This window comes from Ceratina calcarata, unplaced genomic scaffold (assembly GCF_001652005.2).
Source record: "Ceratina calcarata isolate Rehan_Ccalc_2016 unplaced genomic scaffold, ASM165200v1 scaffold39.2, whole genome shotgun sequence".
Classification (NCBI taxonomy): Eukaryota; Metazoa; Arthropoda; class Insecta; order Hymenoptera; family Apidae; genus Ceratina; species Ceratina calcarata.
Genome location: NW_017162322.1, coordinates 3551272 through 3576647, shown reverse-complemented (window position 1 = coordinate 3576647; position 25376 = coordinate 3551272). Strand labels below are relative to the sequence as shown.

Below are 25376 nucleotides of genomic sequence, written 5' to 3'. Positions count from 1 at the left end.
ACGGGTAGAGATCATCATATTTATTGATACGAATCTAAACTTCGTATCCGCCATTAATAATACATAATATCATCATACACTACAATCAATCATATAAAAATAGGTCATCATAAAACATCAATAACATATCCTTGGTGAACACATGTAGGTTTTATGTATGTATATACATGTATATTGTATAAGGGCTCGGGTAATCAGGAAATGGAAATCATAAATCAGCAAAGTGAAAGATTTTAACTTGTACAATTATTAATATGAGCAGTTTATTTTAAAAATAGCCTGAGACCCCTTATTCAAAGTATTAATATGTACATTTATACTATATCTTTTCATTTTGGGTAAAGTAGATACTTTAGTCAGAATTTCAAGTCAGATTTGCAAAATTCAAAGTGGCGGAGCCAAGATGGCAGATAAGATTTTTGAAAATCAGCGGATTCGTGACAAATTTAGTATAGTAGAATTTTTAGGAACTCAGATCACGAATCTCAAGTCAGATTTGCGAAAATCTCGTCCTTCATCTTAGATTCGCCGCGTGTCGTTGCCGTGACAAAAAGCAGTCACATCAATCCTGCTGAATACGTAAGAAACACCGTGAAAAAACTGTCTGCATTACAAAAAGCATGGTGTGCACCATGGGCTAAGTGGGCTTTTGACCTTGTGTGGTTGCAGTACTCGGTCTAAAAAATACCACTTTACGCCCTTGGTGCACAATATACTATTGAATGGACTTGGGCTCTTTCAAAATAAACGGCTCATATAATGATTCTACGAACGCTTGAGATCTTCCGTCCCGTTCAAATGTTCAGTGTTATTGATTTTTAAACATTTCCTAATTTCTAAACCCAACGCAGCGCCCAGAGGTGGAGGTACCGCATTGCCGATTTGTCGATGTTTCTCAAGAACATTGCCGTAGAAGCGGAAAGAATCCGGGAAGCCTTGCGACCTGGCACATTCGCGGACACTTACGACTCTAGTTTGCTCGGGATGAAGAACTCTACCCTAAGGATAAAAATAAGGGACATTACGTATATGAACAAACGTACATGAAAAAGATGTGTATACGTTCAAATAAAAGCGATACATACTTGTTTGCCCATAGGTTCTGGATTTGTAATTGTAGTCCCGAAATATCCACCCCACTCCAATCTGCCGTACAAGCCCGCCCAATGATTATGACGTCTCCCAGTGTGCGGTAAACACCATGGGATCAACGTGTTGTACTGCCTGTCCATAGGATCGCACGGTTTACCCGTACAGCAACAGCACACGCCGCGCAATGCTCCGGTGGAACTTTTACCCGCTTTCTTATCATGATGCATATATTCCCTGCGATCGAAACAAGTTGTTCACGTAGATCATTCTAATTATTTAATGGCTGGAAGATAAAGAAGCGGGCTTACAATTTTTTTGAATACGTTCCGTCGCTCAGACGTATCGCGATATTTGGTAAGTCGCGCCAGTCAGATCCGCAGGCAGTGGGAATGTGCGCTATTCGAGCTTCAACCAACGGAGCCATGTCTTTGCAAATATGATCTCTCAATACTGCATCAGATTCTCTAGGTCTTATCTACAATGTTTAAGACAAATAATTACCACGGTGTTTCTTACTAATATAAATTTAATAACACGACTTACCTGGCGTTGAAAATGAGATATCGGCTCCTCGCCGTATGACATCTCTTCGTGATTCCATCCGTTACGAATAGTAGGCAAATCGCACATCGCGTCACGAACACTGATCGTCCTGTACGGTGCCGACTCCGTCCAATCGCAGTTCGACGAATACTTTAATACAAATATACGAAATATGAATATGAAGTCAAGAATATTTTAATGGACGAAAATTCGTCGATCTCGACGATCTTACTTTTTTATTATCGACCATGACGCTTAGTTGACCTGCTCGTTTATTAAATACGTGGGTCGGTTCGGGATATTTCGGAAGGACCTCTCCGGGCGCTGCTGCCAGTATTATTAATCTAAAAACGATTAAAGAAATAAGTGAAACAGTAATTGGAGCAAGTCGAAAGACACGTACCTTCTTCTCGTTTGCGGAACACCATAATTCCCGGCTTGTAATATTCCAAACGTACATTGGTAACCCATTCGTACAAGACATCTCAATGTTAATTTCAGTACCATGCTCTTTTTAAAAGATACAAAATTTCGGACGTTCTCCATAACAAAAAACTTTGGTCTGTAATAATCGCAGTAGGATAAACACGATACTACTAAGGAATTCTTAAACAACGAATACTGGCGCGAATTAAAACGGTTCATCCCGCTGAAGCCTTGGCAAGGTGGCCCGCCGCAAAGTAACTCTACGTCTCCCTTCTGCGGTAAGCGTTGGTTGCTATTATCGCAAGTATCACCCTGCGTGCATAAATTGCACATAAAAAAAAGAACAGGAAATACGTGTAAATGTGCCCAGATCGTTAGATAGTCTCACCTTCAGTACTTTTCGCAAAAGTACATTACAGTCTTCACAAAATACCGTCGTGTCAGGATTGTTAAGACGGTAAGCACATGCGGCCGTTTCATCGTTTTCAATCGCCCATCGATTGTCGGTAATACCAGCTCGTTTTAATCCTTCGGATAATCCTAGAATGCGAATGGATGTTCACGTAAATGTTTAGCGCGATTCCAGCGATTTGAGTTCGAAGCTTTGTACTGACCACCACAACCAGCGAAAACGTCCAGCGTTCTCAGTTTCCTCGGCACGGTACAATAATCTACAGGCCTGTCAACCACTTTCTTATCATCAGTCTGAGATCTTTTACTCTTGCATTTCGCTTTCCCCTTGCCTTTTCCGACCTCCGATTTCCCAATATTCGTCGCATTATACGGCGGGTCTACGAACGTCTTCTCCGACGCGTCGTACGCTTGAGTAAAATAGAATCGATGTGGTCCCGCGGCTGTCCATTCCTCCACGGACTGATCCAAATTATCCGAATAAATTAAATAACACTTTCCCGCCACGTCCGCAAATTTAACATTACAAACTGAAACAACGACGAGAAAATCATGTATCCGATACCCGTGATAGACGAATTTCGTCCCATCGTACTATTTACCTTCATCGCTCCAATAGACCATGTTTAAGTCGACCTGTTGCATCAACGTAAGTCCTTTGTGTGTATTCTCCGGCCGGTACATCTTGTTTATTCTGATCCATATATCAGAGGAAGCAACCAACTGATTCTTAGTTTTCGCGTAAATCGAGTTTATGTATCCAATATGAAACGGTTCCGGTGTATCGTGATTCGAACCTTTCACGTGATCCGACGATTTCCGATAATATTCCGGATACATATCTTCGTCCACCTTCCCCTTTTTTACTTTCCGGACAAGATGGTACGTAGACGTATACGTGTACTTTATAGCCGTTGGTTTTAAGTACACAGCAGAGCCAACTCGGTATTCTTCACCTTTGAATTTTACCATACCATACGTTACTTCTGTACTGCTCTTCTCTTCCTGCTTCTCGAATACCCTCGGCGTATAGTAACATTGCAGATCGGTAAATCTTACGCATGCAGGACAAAATCTATGGTTAATCTCTTTCCGCGGGCATTCAGGATCCAAAGGAGGATCTTCGAAGCGAGCCGTCTCCGGAGTATATTTCTTTTGATAAAAGAACGTCCGGGAATCTTTATTTTCAATCTCATCCTCTGGTAACACGTCCGCATTTCCTAAAGTATAATCGACCAATGTTGAGAATTAAATATTTCTTGACACACACACACACACACACACACACACACATATACAAATTTCACAAATCGACATTTACCTAATTCGTGCCAGTTATCTGGACTTTTCTTATATATGACTCGGGCTTTCGATTTGATCGACGCGAACGGTACGTTATCGCACTCGTCGAGTAAGAAAAGTTCAAACGGATCAGAAGTTTCACCCAACACTGTGTCGCTACCTCTTCTGAACCAGTTAGCGTGGCACAGTTTCGCTCCGCTTTTGTCCTCCCACATGTACATGACTTTTGCCACTTGCAATGGCACAGTAGGGTCGCTGGATTCGATTAGAACATAATCATTCGCTCGTATCTCTTCGTCTACGAGCATAACAGAATTATAAAACGTTCGTCGTCCGTCATTTAAAATCTGTTGTCCCACCCATGTTATTTCTTTATCCACATGCTTGAACTCTTTCAATATCATCTTTTGGGTAATCTTCGTATCACCCATTAACGTATCGTTCACGTCATCGTCGTCTTGGTCGGAATCGTCAGCTTCCTAGAATCATCGACCAAGTTCATTAGTGAGTAAATATAACGAACACTTATTAAATTAGTAAAATGGCTTACTTGTATAGCCATATTTGGACATCTTCTCCCGTTGCAAGCTTGTTTACTCCTCCCAGATCCACCGAACTTAATCATATCCTTGCAAGCCGAACACTGTCCACAATCAGGTTGTTGACAGATCTCGCAAACTCCGCACCTCTGTCTTTTAGGCCTCAATATTTCTTTCTCATTATACGTGGCTATCTGGTCAGAGAAGAATGTTTCAAACATATTATTGACCAGTTTCGTGGTCGTAGCCTTGGTCCACAGAACTTTCTTAGACTTCTGGTTCCCAGCTGCCGGTCTACGCAGTTCTATCCTTTTGTTCAACGTGACCCCAGCGAGCGTGACCAATGCTCGCATACACGAGGTCGTAATTAAAAGAGGATCTTCCGGTCTTGCGGCTGAATCGAAAGAAATGACTTGCTCGCAGATGAACTGTGCGTGTCGTAACAAGGAGTCTTCTGTAAATCTGGATAATCCCTTCGGTGGCACTATGGTCTGTAGTTTGTTCAACAAATCCTCGTACGTTGGATTAACTTCATCTAATAGGAACTCGATGACAATTTTGCTCATATAAATCTTCTCCTTTACAGAATCCATGAACGGGGCATACGCTTCCGAGGGTTCCATCAGTATATATTCTCCGTATGCTGTTGTGAACCCAACAATAGCCAGTTCCCCACCGTCATACCCCGACATCCACCATTCGTTTATCGGACCCATGTCTTTGGTGGGCACACCGCCTTCTGGACATGGATTCTCTTCGTATATAGGCTTCATGTAACCAGAAAAGTGTAGAATTACGTTTTTCTCTATCAGTCCAGCATCAAAATGACAAAGGTGTCCATTTTTATCGTAAACACTGAAGTGTGTTAACTTGTTCTGTGGCCTTTCATCGCTTTCGTCGACCATGTCTTCCTCCCCAGTGAACAGAGACAATCTGGGATCCGTCAATGCGATGAATTCTTCCACGGCACCGTTCGGATGACCTGGATATATTTTCAAATCGTCGCTCGATAAGCTCTGCCGACAATATTCACATTTCTGTTGAAGATTATTAGACTTCAAACGCGACACTCCGATTTTCCCTACATTCGTCGTGTCATAATTTTCAGTCTTCGTCTTTTTCAATACATTTTCATCCGATCCGTCGACCGAATCTAATTGAATTTCTTTCGATTCTAATGCAGATCTATTGTCACATGTTGTTTCGTCGTTTGATAACATAGGTATCTTTATTTCTAATTCGTCGGTTTCCTTGTTCTTTCTCTTTGTAGTTTTCTTTGGTTGTCTCTTTCTTTTGGGTAATTTACCTTTAATCGCACCTCGATTATTCGTACTAGAAGATGGTTGCAAACTAATGTTCTTTCTACTGCGTAGGTTCCTCCCACTCTTACTGTTCTCTTGAAGCAGTACAGATTCAGTCACTACGGAATGGAAATTCATTTTAGCTAATCATATTTAATTTAATGGCCATCCGGGATATCTGACGCCCCAACAAAAATTCGATCGCTGTTAAACGCGACTGATTCTTGAAAATGAAACATTCAGAGAAAATAAAATGTTTTAATGGAGGAATAGTTTTGAAGAAAAATATTACGAATTGTTTAATCGACAACAGCTTAAAACTGTTAGGGCATCCTTCACCCAATGTTACCATTATAGTTTTAACATACCATCTTTGTTTTCTTCTTTAACAATAGTGTTACTATCTTGCCCATTCGCGCCAATTTCATCGTTACTTTGTTCTTCAATTTGAGAAGTTTCAAGGTTCGATTCGACCGAAGAATACATGTTGAATAAAGTCAGTCTCCTTCGTTGAATTAATAATCACTCCTCGAAAAATGTAAATTCATTGGATCTAAGTCGAAACGAATGAGCTATATTCTTACGAATAAATTTATATTAAACGAACGCATTATTAATAATAATGAACATACTCACCTTTGTACAGTAGACCGCATATGAAATGAAGGATCGTAGCCGGCGAGGAGGACGCTTGCGAACAGGTCAACAGGCGGGAAAGAAAGAATCAGGTATTGGTATTACATAGGTCAGGAACGCGCGTAGACCGTAGGCCAGCGTACCGCCAAAATTCTTTAAGGCCCCTTTACATAAATCCGGATGTACATACGCATCCTCTATTTCCGTCCCAAAATTCCAAAAGTTTCCGGTGGTGGCAGGCAGGCAGTGGCGTCTGTGGCTTATTCAAGCTTATTGTTAGACAGTTAAAATTGGTTAAAATATATTACCTGGTGCCACAGAGAAGTCTTTCAAATCGTTACTGATCGTTACGTCTAAAATTACGACCCAAGTATCTACACTGTGCGACTCACGATAAGAATCTTGGCTAAACGCAATGGGAGAGAGAAATTTAACCAACGAGCAGAAAATTTTCCTGGAAGAATGCGAAGCTGAGTTTAAAGATCGGTACACGGAGAAGGATGATAAATTTGTGGAATTGAAAAACATGAAACGGAAGCCGCCGCCAATTGATCCTTGGTATCCCACAAGCAGAACTAGAAATTTTAAAGGAAATCGAAACTACGACAGAGGACCCAATCGGAGACATAATTATAAGCCATACCACCGAGGGCCATACCGTCATACACGATAATTGTCACGTCTACATATAAAGTTTCTTTCAATCTGTAAATAAATTTACACCTAATCATACGCCGTACAGTTGAATTTTTATTCTTCCTAGTTACCCGTAAGATCGTAGTTTAGGGAAAAGTGTCCGATGTCCGCCATATCTTCAATTGTTGTAGGGCGCTGAATTTAAATTGGGAAACGATATATGTATAGAAACTTATTGACGATTAGATAACTACGAAACGATTGAAACAGTGCGCCGTCATTATCTGTTCATTGTTAAGGTATGTTTCAACATATTTTTAAACACTATATTTGCAATGTATATTTTCAAACATATTAAAAATAATAAATATACAAATAATAAATGTAATATGTTTAAAAATATACAGTACTGCTCAATTTGTTTGAATTTTTAAAAAAAGAATTTGAAAAAATTCTCAAACATTTTCAACTACGCTACGGACGTGTTAGAACTTTTTCATATTTTCCGCACGATGTTAAATAAGGAAAAAGTAAAAAAATTGATTTCTCTATTTATAATAAAAAATAAGAACTGCTAAGATTTGGAGCTAAAAATTGGACTGAATATTTCTCTTTTTGTAAGCTATCGAATGTCGCAAACTGCGGTTCATTCTGCTCAAGGGCACTTTTGACCAGCGGTGCTGTGAAAATGATCAGCCAAGCCCGGTAACCGATTGTATACAGCAGGTAATCTCCGCTAGGATTATACCCGAGTCTCCGGGTCGAAAACTTTCAAATCATTAAAGGGTTTTCAGATGTCTATTGCAAGGTGAACACGTTCTTTTACGGGAGGGTAACGGTAATTTCCTCGAAGAAATGCAAACTATTGGTCTTGCGTCCTGTCTTACATTTTTACAGCAAATTATAAATACATGCGATGATCCGAAGATAACGTTTATTTAAAATTAATAATAAAATTTATTATATAAGATTATTTTTTCATACTAATTATTCAACTTTCATTATTGTTATTATATAAAGTACATACAGTTATCTCGTTAAATTCATTGAAATGTTTATGGTTGTTAAAAAAAAATTATATATGCACGTGCAATCGCTGAGCGTGACTCGTTTGCACCCCTTTACGCGAAAACGAAGGAGCCGAGGCGAAAGCGTTTGCTGGTCATCGAAGGATCCACGAGACACGAGCATTTAAAGGGCAGGTTTGCAGTTTGGGTCTTGCCGTTTACCTGATACACGTATACGGAAAAATTACGCGTGTAGTGGTACGTCGTTCAAATTACGCGCGCGGCTAGGTTCAAACTTTAAAGCTAAGACATAACAGCATGCTAGACTGGGTCTACGCTATGGGCGGAAAAATCCGCAAAATCTTACATCAAGACTTTTAGTTCCACTTTTCCTCACCGTACGCGCAGCGATCGAAATTCCGCAAATCTTACATCACTGAGCCACATCAAGCCACATTATTGCTCCATATTTTCTCTCTAATGGCACATGGATGTTAAAACGTACTCAGTATTTTATTAAACGATACGTACATACCATTAATTTATAAAGTAAAAATGTCAGTACCCGACAAAGTGTTGATGCGGAAAATAAAGAAAAGGGAGAATAAGAAACTGGAGATTTTAAAAGAACGAGAGAAGCAGCTGAAGAACGGTAAGTGCGGTTAGAGAACACGTTGTATACTTAGTTCTTATATCATTACCATCGATAATGATTTTCAACTTATCGCATATTAGTGAAAGATGATACTATAAATGAGAACTCGAACAGTACTGCTGGAGAACAAGAAATAGACGTTTCCGAAAGACTGAAACGACGTTGCACGGAAGAAGGAGGATCACAGAAAAGTAAGTTCAAACTTTTTTCCTGCTTTCTGATTTCCTGAAGATGAAATGTGTCTTGATATATGTGATATTATAGAGAAAAAGAAAAAAGTGAAGAATGATGAATTAGTAGAGAATGAAGATGATAGCGATAAGTCTGTAGAATCTACCAATCGTTCGAATGGCAAGTACTTAACTGAAGATAATGCCACTGTCGAATCTGAAAGATGTAAGTGTAACATATATGCATTGTTATAGAATCTTTAAAATCTAAAAACATTTATTTATTTAATTTCACACAGTACCAGGATCTACGATAGGTTTAGAAATAGCAAACGACACAAGTTTCAAAGTGTTAGAAGGAACAGTCTGTGAGAATACTCGGAAAGCAATAGAAGATATGGGCTTTACGAACATGACTGAGATACAAGCAAAATCCATTCCACCTCTGTTAGAAGGAAGGGATTTAGTTGGTGCTGCCAAAACAGGATCTGGAAAGACTCTCGCATTTTTAATACCAGCCGTTGAATTAATTTATAAATTAAAGTTCATGCCTCGAAACGGTACTGGCTGCATTATTATATCTCCAACGAGGGAATTATCTATGCAAACATTCGGAGTTTTGAAAGAACTGATGAAATATCATTATCATACATATGGTTTGCTAATGGGAGGTGCTAATAGGCAAACTGAGGCTCAGAAACTGGCCAAAGGAATTAATATCGTTGTGGCTACACCTGGAAGATTATTGGATCATCTACAAAATACATCCGATTTTCTATACAAAAATCTTCAGTGTCTCGTTATCGACGAAGCTGATCGTATTTTAGACATTGGTTTCGAAGAAGAACTCAAACAGATCATTAACATTTTACCGAGTCAGTTAAATATCCTTCATATTTAAATACACTTGATAACCAATACATTTTAATGATTACTATATTTTATTACAGAAAAGAGGCAGACTATGTTGTTCAGTGCAACACAGACTAAGAAGACGGAGATGCTAATGAAATTAGCTTTAAAGAAGGAACCAGTCTATGTCGGTGTCGACGACGATAAGGAAAAGGCGACAGTGGAAGGTTTGGAACAGGGTTACGTCGTGTGTCCCAGTGAGAAGAGATTCCTACTTCTGTTCACTTTCTTGAAAAAGAATAGGAACAAGAAAGTTATGGTTTTCTTCAGCTCGTGCATGTCCGTGAAATATCACCATGAACTTCTAAATTATATCGATTTGCCAGTATTAAGTATACATGTACGTGTTTGTATTAAACGTTATAATTATTATTGGAAATGTCTATCACGCTTACGTTATATTTCAACTAATCCATTAGGGAAAACAGAAGCAAACGAAGAGAACAACGACGTTCTTCCAATTTTGTAACGCTTCTACGGGTATACTTCTTTGTACCGATGTAGCTGCGCGTGGTCTCGATATTCCAGCTGTTGATTGGATCGTACAATACGATCCTCCGGATGATCCTAAGGTACGTTTTAATGATATGTATGTTCTATGTTAAAAAAGTATATTTTAAAGAGAAATTAAACATTGCTTTAGGAATATATTCATCGTGTTGGTCGAACTGCTCGAGGAGAAGGCAGCAGTGGTCACGCCTTGTTAATCTTAAGGCCGGAGGAACTCGGTTTCCTTCGTTATTTGAAACAAGCCAGAGTACCTGTAAACGAATTTGACTTTTCGTGGAATAAAATTGCTGATATTCAGTTACAGGTTCGTATATTCTATTTAACAGTCTAAATATACAAAACACAAAAGTAACGTATGTTCAACGACGATGTAAAGATCAATTAAATCAGTTGCTTCTTTATTGGTATGTTTCAGCTTGAGAAATTGATCACAAAAAATTACTTTTTAAACATGTCAGCTAAAGAAGCGTTCAAAGCTTACGTGAGGGCATATGATTCTCATCATTTGAAACAAATCTTCGATATCGAAACGCTGGATCTAGCAAAAGTTGCTAAATCATTTGGATTCCTGGTTCCACCAGCCGTAGATTTAAGTATCCTTTTATTGAATAAAGTTTCAATACATTAAAGACTTTGGCACACAAATTTTCAGCAAACAGTAAGGGAGTATGCTTTTTCCTTAACGAAATTTCATCGTAGAAGTGGGAGTGAGTAAAAATTCACGGCCACGAAAGAGAATAGGCGGAGGCGGTTACGGGTATTTTAAAAACGTGAACAATCCAAATTCGGAGAAGCAATTGAAACGCAGCAAATCTTTCCGGCAAGTGAACAAACGTGACAAGGATAATCGACAGTTTGCCAGATGACTATAAATATATGCGTGCAAGATTTGTATACAAGACGTGGTCGCTGACCGACTGCTGCGCGCTGTCTAATGAACTGAGTTTGGAAGATCATTGTGTTCTTGTACATATTTAGCACTCAGTTTGAACGCAGTGAAACGTATTCAAGAACAATAAATGTTTTTTAAATAAAATTTAATTCCTTGTAATTCATTCCGCAGCATGTTTAATCTTAAAAAGACGAATTCATTTAAAGATGTATTGCTCTTGCAGAACGAATATATTTAAAATTAATTGGTGAACGGAGGAACGGAGTACTGCCGATATAATCAAATAGAAACGGTACGCGGCTCTTAATTGTTTGAACTAGCTTTCATTTTTTCGTAAAGAGATGACTAGAAAGTATCTACCGATCAGTGAAAACTGACAAGGGAAACATTTTATAACGTGAGACACCCACGTTACTTCTCGGTAGGACCATGTAAGGCATGTGTATGACGTCAACGCTACTTTACGTTAACCAATATACGTGGGCAGGCGTGTTGGATATGGCGCAAAAGGTAACGCTCGTGGGAGAACGCTGAGGCGACAGTCTTTAGAATCGATCGGCTGTTTTCGAACGTCTCCGTATGCCTACTGAATTCTTTAAAGACCGTTGCTAATCACGAAATTTGATGTTGTAATCAAATTTCCGTGCACTCGTTCCTTTCTGTTGTTAAGACAATAGCTTTTCAGTTCTTATATGCATGTTTTTATGTCTCTGATCTGGTTAGACGAAAATCATACATTCCATAAGATCTAACAAATCGACTCAAGGAACATAATATATGCATATATACTTATTTGTCAACCGGCATGCCGTGTAATCCCATAATGTAGCAATCAATGCGTAGTTCAAATTCACGATACGATATTCTGCGTGGCTGCAAATTGAAAGTAGGCAGCAGCATTAATTATACATTCTAAGGTATACAGCTCGAAGATTATAGCGCAGTTTAACGCGTTGATACATAGTATATCATAATTAAAAGTGTTTTACACATGTAACAAATTACGCGTTTCTTTAATGAAGTGGCAGTAATTAATCATTGACTAAAACGCGTATTCGTGAATATATACCATGTTTATTTATGTTACGCTTATATCCGAGGATTCTAATTTAAAAACGTTACGTGATTCTAATCATAATTATATCGCAGTTTTTTCATTCATAACGTTTGCGTACAAAATGACGAGCTTCGTTTGATTTTAAAACATCGAGTTAAAGTCAAAATCTAAATTTAGTTCGCGGTTTATTTAAAGCATTACGCGGGTTTAGTTGGATGATCGGCTAATTCTATTAAGCATTATAGAACAACAATGTATAAATAATAACTTTGGAACAAATCGAGAGAGAGGAGAAAAATATATGTTCTGTATAAAGTAAATAAGATTCTTGATGAAGATCGAAATGTGTTAATGATCTATTGTAATTAAATACACTGTTTTGTACATTTTGCGAGTTAGTAAACTAACGCAAGTTCTTCTCGTATCTTATCATGATGGACAAACGAACGAGCAGTTCCTGATTACACATTTGCTGTAGTTTAATTTTGTTCCTCGCTGCAGATCAATGTCCTTAAATCTTGTGGCCCATCGTGACTGTGGAACGCGTGGGATAAGTAAATGTATACGCGAATATAAACGCGTTTCGCGATGTTCCGTTAACAAAAGGAACAGTTGAGAAAACGGTGGCAGTCCGGTGCACGGTATCCGGGGTGCCCGGGTGCTCGTCCAGGTGACTACGATCCTGAATTATCCAACTTGTATGCGACGACGGTACCATACGGCATGTATTGGTCTCGGTCTCGGTACCGGCGCGGCGCGCATACGCGCCGTAACCATACGCAGAGGAGAGGCCGTATATGGTAGTGGGCGGTAGAAGCGCGCCGACAGAGGTAAAATACGCAAGAACCATGGCGCACAGGACGCGTGCGCATTGTCATGAATGCGCATGCCTGCGCGCTGAGGAATCTACGGGTAGTTCGCCGAGACGCATGCACGGGTGGTGCAGTAGAGCCGAGAATCCCGTAGCGTGTGTTTGTTTTTAACTTCGCGATCTACGCTCCATCTCTTTTAACCTTAACAGAATCCTACTCGTGAGAGAGGCTGTGATTTCTTTCTCTCCTTCTCTCTCTCTCTCTCTTCTCCCCCTTCTCCCTGTTACCCTCTCAATCTTTCTCTCGGTATCTAATTTTCCTGCCTTTCCCTTCCTTTATTTCTTTTCCCTGCTTCTTCTCCTTCCCCCCTCTTTCTTCTTTTTTCTCCTCTCACAGTTTCTTATTTCCCCGCTCCTTATCCCCCCCTTTCTCCTTCGTGTCTCCTTTCTCCGTTTGACTCTTCTCGTTCTCAGTCTCATGGTCTCTCTCGATCCCTCGTTCTCCCTCTCGCGATCCTACCACGGTTTCCGTCGCTCTTACGTACTTCTCTGTCCCCTCCCATCCTCCTCCTCATCCTCGTTTTCCTCCTTACACATAGTATACTGACTCCGCTATTTCTAAAAACGTAACGCAATCGTGGCAACGTATGCGAGTAGCGCGCCAGAGAAACCACGAGTGAGAAGGCGCGACGTACGAACGAATCGAGTTCTGCAATTAATTAACTAGATAATTACTGTGCAAGTAAAAAAAAGTATCGAAGAAAGTAAAGTGACACGTATTTAAATAACATACGTACAGTGAAATCTAACAGGGAAAACGCGTTGTGCGCGAACGAGAAAAACGTGAAAAACGAACTGCTGGTTGTTTTTGGATCTTTGATCGCAACGTCGTCTGTCTTTTGCTCGTTTTTACGTTTTAACGTTACACTATTTTCTATCCGTTTCTCCCTCTCTCTGCAACGCAACAATACACCTCTCTATTTGTTTTTGTATATCTTTTTTTTTACTATATTTTCGCGTGACCGCCATAGGAGGTAATCAAAGTAATTGCGATGTGTGATAATACTAACACGACGACGCAGAGTATAGCGGACTACCTGTCACAGTTACTAAAAGACCGAAAGCAGTTAGCTGCTTTCCCTAATGTCTTCATACATGTAGAACGCCTACTAGACGAAGGTAAGCAACCATTAATCCACTAATATCTCTTCTCTCTCTCTTTGTACTTACGGCGAATTAATTCATCGTTTCACCATCGCGCGACACGCCTTACTTTTCGTTTGCATGATCAACGCCCACAGCCACAGCGGTTCGCACTTACTCCGGGATCCAAGCATGTTTCTTCGCTTCCACATGCCGCCGCGTCGCGAAACTTTCGCCCATACTTACGACTTAACGACGATTAGTTTCCGAGATTTCGCTCGCTACGGGCGGCGATCTACTCGAGCAACGAACGTACGTCGCCGCCACGAGAGACCGGTTCCTCGTACCCGACGTGTTGCCATAATCGGCAACGGATCGCTCGCAAACATGGTTTAAGAAATCTACATACGATACGTATGTATTTACGTATATCTCGATCCATGTGTCACGTGTTATCCGTGCAGTCCCGGTCCGTGTCTTCGCTCCGTGCTCGTCCGGCTGCCCGTACAATTTATTTTTCCAATTTTCTACACCGGGACCGAGGAGAACGATGTCCAATGTAAGTCCGATCAGAGTAACTTACAATAAAAACTTCGTGTGACTTACGATATAATCTGCGATCGTAACTGATCGACTTTACTACTAATCTTGACACGATTCGATCCAATCTCGATCCGGCCAGGCGTGTGGCCCAGAATCATCGCGTATGTATCAGGAAACAAGATATGAACCGATGACCAAGGGAATTGTCAAACGAAAATACGATCTGCACTTGCCACAGTGTCTTTCTTCTCTCTTGTTGATACACTCCCATTCACTAGTCACAGGTTTCATTCGGACTTTTTAAAGACCTAAACAAAATTCAGGAATACCAATCGTATGAAATCGCATCGAACGAGAGACAGTCAGATAGAATACGATTCATTGAAAGCAAATAAAATTATATCTTGCGTCATTGCGATTGCCAGATGTTCACAATTTTTCATTTACCAGAAAGATATAATTTAATCGTCACTTGACAGAAAGTATTATTCCCTGAGCATCGGATGATCACCCATCGATGTACATAAAGAGTCATTGTAAACTGTCAGAATTGCTGGAACAATTAAATACTGAGTTATTTATATCGAGAATGGAATTTAGTTTAGAGACCACTGTCGAATCTTATACTTTTTTAACAACTGTACGTTGACTCGTGAAGGGGGTGTACATGTGTTTCCCCGATAACGGCCTGCTCTCGCATCGGCTATCCTGGAGAACAGTTTTTCAGTCTCTATTTTTGGGCAGTCTTGTGCACGCCTACGAGCACACACGTAGATTGCAGACGTTTACACAGCGTGTCTTCGATTTCCTTCCCCGAAAGAAGAGTTTAACTGCATTTAGCTCGGTTATTGGATACACGCGCACTCTGCACTGTTTTAAATACGTGCTGAAAAATTGCAACTACTTGACAATGTGTAATTGCATAGAATTAAAAAAGAGGTTTAATTGTTATAGATAGATATATACGAGAGTGTCCTCTATATACATACTTTAAAGAATGTCCTCAATACGCGCATACATCTAGACTCATGATCCAATGCAACAAGAAATTATGAAACGATTTTTCCATTGTGACTCATGTCAGTACTAAGATTATACTTAATGCTAAACGCTTAGATCTCGGAAGGGCGTGTTAGACACGTACACATACAGAGAGCTATATATCGCTGTGGAAACGAGTCTTACAAACTCGCAATTAGAATGCGTACATATCCAATTTTGTGCTACTATTGTGATCGGGGTTTCACTGTTTATGCCAGGCAACGACTTTAGCGTTCGTTAAAAATCACTTTACCTCTGCAGAGTACCAGTTACCTTTAATGGGCGTATAGTCTTTTCTACTATTAAAGTCAAACTCCTCTGATCGAGCCTTTTTTGGTCAGATTTGTCGCCATACCTCGCCTCGAGAAATAATTACAGGGTGGGTGGAAAGATATATTCTGTTCTTTGAAGAACGTCCTATCCACGTTCTGATTTTGACACGGGAAACGGTGTCGCACATATTTAAATTGATATGTTCATTTTCCTTAATTAATGGACTGCAGATTTTTATGGAATCTGGAACATCTGTGGTATACAGTTTATCAATATTTCGTGATTCTCTTTTTAGTTTATGCTCTTCTTATTTACTATGCGATTAAGGAAATAGGATGATTGCCGATGTTCCCTGTCTCCAGTCGATTGGGCTCACATTTTGAACACGAGGTGAAAGTCTCCGTTGTTTTCCATTTGTTTCCAATGAAAATAATATTGGTTTATAGTGTATGTGCATTCGAGTCGTCTATACTGTTTCACAGGAAATGTGTCAAATGACGTTTACGACGGAGAACCGGTTTTACGAAAGCTCTCGGGCCTCGCATTCCTTCGGGGATATAGTCCTGTTGATGCAAAGAAACTCATTTCGTTCATCTCTTTTTCTCGATTCGACTCAACGCGGTATTTTATTATCTAGCAATCGAAATCTTGTTTGGTTAAAAATTTGAAGTGTACGAAATTGGTAGAATGAGAAGACGAATACTATGTAACAATTAATAAACTATGGAAAAGAGTGAATTGGTGGTAGCAGTCAGGTAACACAAATTGCTGGACCAATTTTGCTAAAAGACGAAGTGAATCTCATTAACGAGAAGTCTGACTGTGGCCTCCAGGAATGGTTCGCTCGAGTATTTTTCTACTGGTCTAGAGAGGATCGCGTGCCTCCAATCGTCTTCTAAGCTGTAACAGTCACTTTCAACGAAGATCGAAACGCACGGGAAAGCCATAAATTAGTAAGCGGAGGAGGTGTAGCGTGTTAGGAGAAAACTGGCGGAAAATAAGAAAGTAAAGCAAACCATGGGGCGCGGGTCTTTTTTTTCCTCCGACTCCCTGGGATACGATGTTGTTCATCCGTCGATGACTATGGCACGGCTCAACCGTATTGCAATCGTGTCTGAGAGATCTATTTCGACCACGACGTAGCAAGTTTTCTCGGTGACCTAGTGGCGTGAATAGAACTCGTTGTCAAGCGCGTCCTTTCGAAACTGTCTAGCGAAAACTTGGACAGACCCGAGGTCTAGTTTTCTTCTGCTACTAGGTCGTTGCGCTTAATCGTTTAATGGGTGCCACGTATGAAATCATCTACCGAAATTATAATTGATCGGACAGCGTCCTCGCCTGACGCTTCATCACCCACTTCGCCCATCTTCAATCGCACAAATCTTTCAATGTCGCACCGGTACAATATGCAGAAACGGTGGGGTTGCTTAGTTGCCTCGTGAAACCTGATAAAATTCCAGCTACCGTTACCCAAAGTTTTCAATGTAATTATGAAACAGGAAAGGAAAAGGAACGAGACTCACGTTCTCTCGATAACGAACGAGAATTGCTAAAGGCATTCTCGGGCGTAGAAAATCTTTTAAACGTATGAGATATCAATTCGCAGTTCGTACGTAAATTGATTGCTCATCATTTTTAACGGTATTTCGCTGTGCAACGAAATTTCCTTCCTGCACTTGACCTGACCCGCTTACAAATATCCGAGAGATTACGAGACGCGACCATTGATCTCTCGTGAAAAGATATAAATGCGTATTTTCTATTCTTTAATAAGAATATCGGGAGTCCATTAAGAGTTTCATGTTTACGAACGTACACGTAGAATATTGCAAATGCTCATTTGTAACGTTCTACAGATTTTTCCAGGCAGGCTGCATATTTCCTGAAATCTTATCGTTTGCAATCTATTTATGAGACACTGTACGTGACAAGCAGGCTACCCCGTACGTCGTAGGTAGAAGGGAAGAAAGCCTTATGAAGAGGAAACGTAACTTCCTCGAAAGCCAGAGGTTGTCTGTGTTTATACTTTCCTCGTTTCTCTTTTGTATTCTCTTGGCGTTCCTCTTCGTATCCGTAACCATCGTCAGGGATCGTAGCGAGGCCGCAAGATTCTTCTTTTCTCTCTACCTGATTGTTTCTTTTCCATACTGTCTAACGATATGTACCGAGGCGATAGCGGCAATAGCGACAGCAGTGGCAGCAACGGCGGTAGCAGCCGCATTCCTTCTTTCTTCTTTGTTCCTCTCATCGCCTGTCTTCCTTTTACTTTAGTACCCGAAGAGGTTGCACATACCCCGTTACCGATCGCTCGACGGTATATATCGCGCTTGTAGTTACGCGTACAGTCCTCGCAGTAACACACCGTGGCACCTTAAGATGATTCGAGTATCGCAACGTTCTCCTTTCAAGTTGTTCATTTTTTCCAATCGACAAAGCTTCGGGTACGCTTGGCATCCTGCCTAGCATCGTTTATGCGCAAACTGTGCTACGGCACTGTGCTTTATCAGAATTCGCACTGATACCGAGAGAAGATTTTATTAATTATTATTTGTTTATTGATTACGAATCTAAGCATTCTCTCTTATTCATAATGTGAATCAACGTCGCTAGACTTCTTAAACTATTTCAAAGCACTTGAGATTTTTCAAGTAACGACGGTTAAATGAACTTTATCTGATTGGATAAAACCGCTGTATAATATGTCGATTTCAAGTGTACCACGCGTTCACTGTCAACAAAGTATGTAAGATCGTAATCGTGCGATAAGGCCATCCTCTGATAAATGGTAGCGAAAACTGTTGTCGAGTCGAGGATATCACGGTACTCGTTTGTAGAGTACCGATTAGCATAAAAAAAAATTGTAGCGTTAACGCGTTATCAGGCTTTAGCCAGGATTGAGTTTTCAAGGGTCTATCGTAAAATGAACAGTCTTATCGACTTTCGTTAAATTTCTCGTAGCCACTGCACTAGGAAAGAGACGTTTCTCTGTTTCTAAATAAGGAAATGCCTACGCGCCCCCACTTTTGTCGTCCTCGTCATCGTTTTTGTCTATGTCCCAGGGTACATACGTATATATGTACCACTGTGTACATACCCACGCTCTCGCGTATACACGGTGTTCCGTAAGCTCGCCATATATAGATTCCTTGGCTATCCATGAATGTCGTTTACGCATACGGCCATGCGTTCACCCATGCACATAACTTGGCTAAGTAGTTTTCTTAAACTAACAATGATCCGTATCGAATACGCGACTACGTGTCTCGCTTGATTTAACGACCTCATTTTGTAATCGCACACGTTTCTACATTATTTTTATTCCCAAGTAATTTACTGTTAATTCCCTGCAATATTAAATTCGCATTAAGCGTTGTGACACGAGAAAGTAATGGATAATTTCTAGTATTTTTCTTGCTAATAAGTTACGCAAAATCAATTAGGATAAAATCAATTGATGCCAGGCAATCAAAGATTTTTCCTCGCTATATCGCACCGGTAATGTCTTGATCGTCGGTCGTCCCGTTAGTTCAGCAGTTATGCTTTATGATTTAGACCAGGGCTTCTTAAACTTTTGTCATTCACGACCCCATTTATGATTGCGAGTTACCATTACAGTCGTCAAAATTTTGCTACGCGACCCCATTTGGGGTCGCGACCCATAGTTTAAGAAGCCCTGATTTAGACAGATACCTAGGTACGGGACGATCGAGGATCAAAGGTTTAGGAGAAAAACCCTTAGCGGCCCTTGGGAACACCATAGAGGCCGATGACCGGATTGACCTGCAGTTCGCTTCATACCGCATGGCATCCAGCAACGGGCTCGTGCCACTTCGGCTTCGTTCCATTCTCGTCATTCTCCATCTCTCTTCGCTTCTGTTATTTTGCTCGCGATCAACTCGTTCCTTCACTTACTCGTTCGTTTGCGCGCTCGTGCGAATTCACTCTTTAACCTTCTCTTCGTGTTTTCCTCCGTTCTCGTTCGCATCCATCTTTGTTCCGTTCCTGCAGAAACAGATCTTGCGTCTTTCGATTGGCACGATTAATCTTTTCTAGAAACGCGAAGGATTTCCTCTGCATTTCATAACTAGTGAATTTATAAATGGAGTAAATCAGTCGTAACAGTGGGTTTCATAAAATGGTACTCCTTGGAGTTATAAAACTGTCTCGAGATGAGTCCTGATTATGAAACTGAAGTTTCTTCGAGATGAAAAACGATTAATTGAAACTAATTAAGTTCGGCTTTGTGTGTATCATTAAAATTCTGTCTGTTAGTTGAATTGTACGAAAATTGATTTGTATGAATATTTTTGTAAAGCGCAGCGAGTAAAAAGACTTGAATCGTTTCTCATAGGATAGAGTCGCTATTTTATATAGACTCGCGAGTAACTTACATCGACCTTAAGATCTGAGAATCTTTTACTTCTTCAATGAATCTTCGATTCTTGATTTTTTCACCCTCCTTTCACTCCCACGACGTTCGCTCTCTGTCAATCTCATTGTCAGGCATTCTTCTCTCTCTGTCCCTCGTTCATCCCCTTCCCTGGATATCCACCGTCTCTTTTCCCGCTCCGTTGGAAGTCTTTCGTCGGAGTGTTGGAGTCTCTTACTTTAAGCTTCGAAAAGTAGGTAGGGTGAAAGGAATTCTCTCTGCCGTCTCCGTTTCCAAGCGGCACTCTTCGTTCCTCTTCTCTTCGTCATTCTTTCTGCCTGCCTCCTCGAGAGTTGGGCGTTCACTCACACACGTTCGGCTAGGTCATTATACCAAACGATGTACACATTCTCGTACTGTTCATACACTCGTATATCCTCCCGGCCTTCTTAGTCGGTCAGCTTTGCCTCGGGTTAAGCCGAAGCAGGTTCAACCATCTACAGTTGCTGGTACTTCCAGGCAACGTGATCCTGTTCGCTTATTAACTGCTCATGATCCAACCGTTTCCCTCCAGTTCGCTTTAGAATACGATTCGTCGTCCTAAGACAATATCAACGTTATGTTAAATGTCGAATAGCTACAGTGAAGCGCGTTTGTGAACTTCTCATTGTCAGTGAAATTCTAAAATAGAAACAATCATATGTTCGAATTATGCCTCGAATCTTTTTACTGTTAGTTTTGTCTTAAGAATTTTCGATGATTCCTGTTTGTAGGAGTGGTTTCTGGTTCATGCGTCTTCCGAAGTCGTTTATATTCGATTATCCGGTTTCGTTACGGCGTAGAAGAGAGCAGCACACGTTGATATAAAACTGTTGTCATTTATTTTATATCGGAGAGCTCGACTATTTCAACTTTTAGGCACGCATACAGACGATTTCGATCGCGGCTACCAAACTAGACACCGTGTACCGTTTTTTTCGGTACGCGCGACTTGAATGTGAAGTTGGAAGCAAAAGAAACAGCACACGACAGGGAGTGCGTTAAAATCGTAGATTAAATCTCTCTAGCTGATGAAATAAATAACGTTTCTAAATGAAACTTTCGAAATACGACGCAGTTAACCTCTGGTACGAAAAACAAGATTCGCCAACCGGAAGAGCTGTTATTCGTTTGCCACTATATAGATTCGAGCTGAAGTTTTTAGAATTGTTGATTCCAAATTGTTTGCGTCACGGACGGTCGGATGACAATATTCTCCGTTGTTTAATTACTTTATCGAAACCTACGCTCGCTGTCCTAACCGATCTGATCTGTTTAAGATAGTGCGCGATATTTTTGTCAGACGCATTCGTAAAACGGTAGAACGGACGTTAGAAGTCAACAGTTTGGTGTTGGTATAAAATTTCTTGAGCATCCATTTATAAATATATCCTTGTGACTCACAGCGTGAAAATAAGTTGCGAATTGCTTAAGAAGCTTGGCTAGCGAGACATACCTACATAACTTAAATCAATGTCACATGTATTGAAGTCAGAAATTCGTAATACAATTACGATTCGTTCTTGTATCAAACTAGCGAATCACATTTATTAGATTGTACAATCGATGAATTTGTCACCTCTCGACGTGTAAGCGTTATAAAAAATAAGTTTGCTCGCGTAAACAGGCATTAAATTAAGCACAGTATGTTCGATGACTTCAATAATGAGTCACGTTTCAGGAAACTATGATTTTAATGATGACTACCCACTCTTATTGCCTTTTAACAAACGTGTAAGAATTTGTTGTTTGTTCTTTCGCCTCGCCCTTCTAAATTAACCTAAATAATTCTAATTAATCACTTATCTATAGAATCGTTCTGTCGTCATTTTATTAATACTGTACCAGCGAAAACAGTGTAAATCGTGTCGTGTGATCTACAATTTTGTAAACGGTGTCTAAATTTAGAGCCAAGTCGAAGTTTTGTCTGAGCAATATTATTTCCCACTGTGTTGGATCGCGGCTGACTCGATTCTATAAGTAAAGCCCTTGTTAAATGCTGCTCAAGTTTTGTATCTTTAAAACTGTATCGTCGTGCGAATCATTTTCCCGATCGATTTTGCCTGGAGACCGAGCGCGATCGTCTTCGCTTCACGAAACGTTTGATCCGTGCCACGAATCGCGGTCTTCGTGATTACGACATCGATGATGTCATAGAATCCACTGCATGTAACCGGTACAAGCATCGATTCAGCGCGTCTTACGACCCACGCTCCCACAATCGAATACATAGATTTTTATTCCTACTCATAACAACCGTCTCCTACCATCTCCAGTTACTTTTCCAAACTCGCTTTTACGCCTTTTTCTGTTTGGAGATGTCTCCCAAAATAGCTCGTTGCTCTCGCCGCAGTCTTTACGCCGCTCGTTCACGAACAAGTGTTCGCGAAACTCGAGCACGTAATAAATATTCGACTCTTTCGAATGCGTAAGTTAAATGGACGATCAAGTATCGTACTTACTATTTACCGTGCGACGAAGAAAAATCTTATTTCTGAAAATTGCCTGAACCGACTTCCGATGACTCATAATGCGAGCTAAATACTTGGAATGCAATCTTGTTATTCCACAGTCCTCAGTGTCAAATCATCAATCTATGAAATGATTATCGCTCGAACGAATAATTAGTTTGCTCCTGTTTATGTGATCGTTATCAAATCCAAGAATATCGTCTTCGCCAAACCGATCGACTTCGATCTAAATTCAAAAGCATATGATATAATTTATTGACGATGAAGCATAGTCGATGGATCGATCGACGACTGAGACGTAGTGTCGATTCTGTAAATTGCTACAAGAAGAAATCGGAATAGAGTGGGTATAGAGATCGGGAAGGTAAGAAAGGAACGTAATACGTACAGCTGATGTCAGCTCAGCTGTAATGAGCAATGTTGCTAAAAGTGGATATGATGCTGTGTTCTTCTCGCCCGTGCACTCTGAGTGTCCTCTCTTTTCATTCACATTCTTATGTTCGTTCACGCATGCGTACTATATAAACTTCTACACACGCATTTCCACGTAACACGTACGTACACATATCTATATGATCACCGATACTTATAATCGGCAAGTGTGACTGTGAGAACAAGTTTAATGCCGATTTATTGTATAGTGAACAAAATGAAATACCGTTTTTCAAGTTCCCTCGGATTACGAGGTTACATACGATTCTGTTAAGGTTCTTAAGCTGTTTCACTTCCTCTTCTCACACTTCGACACTCGCCTTCTAGGCTTAATAAGTTAGGCAGTCGCTTTCCTGACTCACGAAACAATGTGACAAACATGATTTTGTCTCTCTCGAGCTAATACGTTTCACGCGTCTCACGCGTCTCACGTTTTACATGACTTATAACGTAAGACACGAAAAGGTGTGACTAGAATTGAGCAATGGGCACGTTTGTTCCTTGTTGCAGAAATCGCTAAAGTTCGGGCGAGTCTTTTTCAAATCAGTGGCGTCAAGAAGGAACCACTGGTGTTGCCAGAGCCGGACGGTGAAGTTAAAACGCTTATGGAGAAAGTTTATGTACCTGTGAAAGAACATCCAGACGTAAGTACCCGTGTTAGAAAAGCGACGCGTTAAATTCGATCCGAATTAAACAGATCGCACGTGCCTCATCCGAAATCTTGTTACCTCTGTTACAGTTCAATTTTGTCGGGAGAATTCTCGGACCGCGTGGGATGACAGCCAAACAATTAGAACAAGAGACAGGATGTAAAATTATGGTCAGAGGCAAAGGTTCCATGAGGGATAAGAAAAAGGTACGATTCTTCTCTACTTACTCTCTTTAAATAGATTATAAATAATTAGCCGAGCGAAATATTTTTTCCAAGCTGCTTGTGATTCTTGTGATGAAATCTCGTCGTAAGTACAAGCGTTAACATTTACCAGATTAAACGTTTACAAGCACACGAATGTAATTATTTCTTTTCCGTAGTTAACGACCGTTTCATTTATCGAATGCATAAAATTCCGTAATGTTCTAAATAGTATCCGAGTACCTGACGATTGATCACCCCTTATATACTTTTTATAAGTTGCATTACACGATATTAATTACTTTATTAGGAAGAATTAAATCGAGGTAAACCAAACTGGGAACACCTGACAGACGAACTGCATGTTCTACTGACAGTAGAAGATACTGAAAATCGTGCCACATTGAAACTTGCCAGAGCCGTCGAAGAAGTCAAGAAGCTTCTCGTTCCCGTGGTGAGATAGTTCCTATTATTAATTTTAATATTTAGCTATACCTATTTCTCTGTTGTACATGTCGAAATAATGTGTGTAAATGAATTCTACCGAGTCGGTATCAAACGTTTTCGGAACTACATGAACTATTTGAGATTATTACTAAGTAAGAAGAGGGATAGAGCCCAGTCCATTGGACGACTCGGAACCACCGAAAGAGTATTGATATACATCTTATTGTACGTGTATTGGTTGTTAGCAGGCTGATGGAGAGGACGAGTTGAAGAAACGACAATTGATGGAACTAGCTATCATCAACGGAACGTATCGAGACTCTAACACGAAAGTTGCTGCAGCTACAGGTACAGAGAATCTCCTAATTTTCAGTTTATACGCAGCATCGCAATTGAAATACTCGTTTTCTAGAAGATTTCAATTCTCTCATTGCGTACCGTGTCTAATGCGTCTGACACATTTTATAACACGTAACGTCGAATGTTGCAGCCTGCGACGAAGAATGGAGACGCGTGGCGGCGGCTGCGGCGGAGACGCAGCGGCTCCTTCCAGGTCTAACCACACCCATGAGAGCGCCGAGCGCTCCGTTGGGTGCACCGTTGATACTCTCGCCACGGATATCCGTCCCGACGACTGCGGCGTCTCTTCTGAACGGTTCCGGGCCCCCAGGATCGCTCCTTTCAGCTGGCGATCCCCACGGGCTGATCTACACGCCGTACGCCGACTACGCCAACTACGCGGCCTTAGCAGCCTCGCCCCTCCTCACGGATTACACCACTGCTGATCATTCTGGTGGGTTGTTTGCTCGCTGACCTTTGTTGCGATATCATTTACTCTATTTTATCATCCTTCTTGCTGCTACCT

General features: G+C 40.6%; 3 protein-coding genes across 8 annotated transcripts in view; 2 read left to right on the top strand and 1 right to left on the bottom strand.

Annotated features, from left to right (window-relative positions):
* Positions 1 to 5: 5 nt before the first annotated feature.
* LOC108626101 (DNA (cytosine-5)-methyltransferase PliMCI-like) lies at positions 6 to 6582 on the bottom strand. Of its 2 annotated transcripts, none has more exons than XM_018026553.2 (13): positions 6251 to 6582; positions 5983 to 6167; positions 4325 to 5733; positions 3794 to 4253; positions 3075 to 3692; positions 2676 to 3002; positions 2450 to 2601; positions 2039 to 2373; positions 1868 to 1979; positions 1636 to 1785; positions 1401 to 1567; positions 1086 to 1326; positions 6 to 999 (listed from the first exon to the last, which is right to left on the bottom strand). In XM_018026553.2, exons 2-13 carry the CDS (start codon positions 6098 to 6100, stop codon positions 766 to 768), a joined length of 4323 nt encoding a protein of 1440 aa, XP_017882042.1. In that variant the 5' UTR covers positions 6101 to 6167; positions 6251 to 6582; the 3' UTR covers positions 6 to 765. The 2 variants fall into 2 exon arrangements, with proteins under 2 accessions (XP_017882042.1, XP_026670263.1); XM_026814462.1 differs by having other exon boundaries at positions 5983 to 6142.
* A 1772-nt stretch (positions 6583 to 8354) lies between these two features.
* On the top strand, positions 8355 to 11181 carry pit (probable ATP-dependent RNA helicase pitchoune). The gene is made up of 9 exons (XM_018026455.2): positions 8355 to 8545; positions 8629 to 8739; positions 8813 to 8944; positions 9018 to 9593; positions 9669 to 9970; positions 10050 to 10202; positions 10274 to 10444; positions 10556 to 10733; positions 10840 to 11181. The coding sequence occupies exons 1-9, from the start codon at positions 8449 to 8451 to the stop codon at positions 11004 to 11006; spliced, it is 1887 nt and encodes a 628-aa protein (XP_017881944.1). The 5' UTR covers positions 8355 to 8448; the 3' UTR covers positions 11007 to 11181.
* A 1822-nt stretch (positions 11182 to 13003) lies between these two features.
* how (protein held out wings) overlaps positions 13004 to 25376 on the top strand; it is a 23398-nt gene continuing 11025 nt past the window's right edge. Inside the window, exons 1-6 of one of the 5 annotated variants that reach the window (XM_018026546.2) lie at positions 13004 to 14079; positions 23722 to 23855; positions 23951 to 24067; positions 24375 to 24518; positions 24760 to 24859; positions 25002 to 25304. In XM_018026546.2, coding sequence (XP_017882035.1) covers positions 13953 to 14079; positions 23722 to 23855; positions 23951 to 24067; positions 24375 to 24518; positions 24760 to 24859; positions 25002 to 25304 — 925 coding nt within the window. In that variant the 5' untranslated portion in view covers positions 13004 to 13952. Of the gene's footprint in view, positions 14080 to 23721; positions 23856 to 23950; positions 24068 to 24374; positions 24519 to 24756; positions 24860 to 25001; positions 25371 to 25376 lie in introns of those variants that run through there. The other 4 variants (XM_018026544.2, XM_018026545.2, XM_026814508.1 and 1 more) reach the window with 4 other exon arrangements.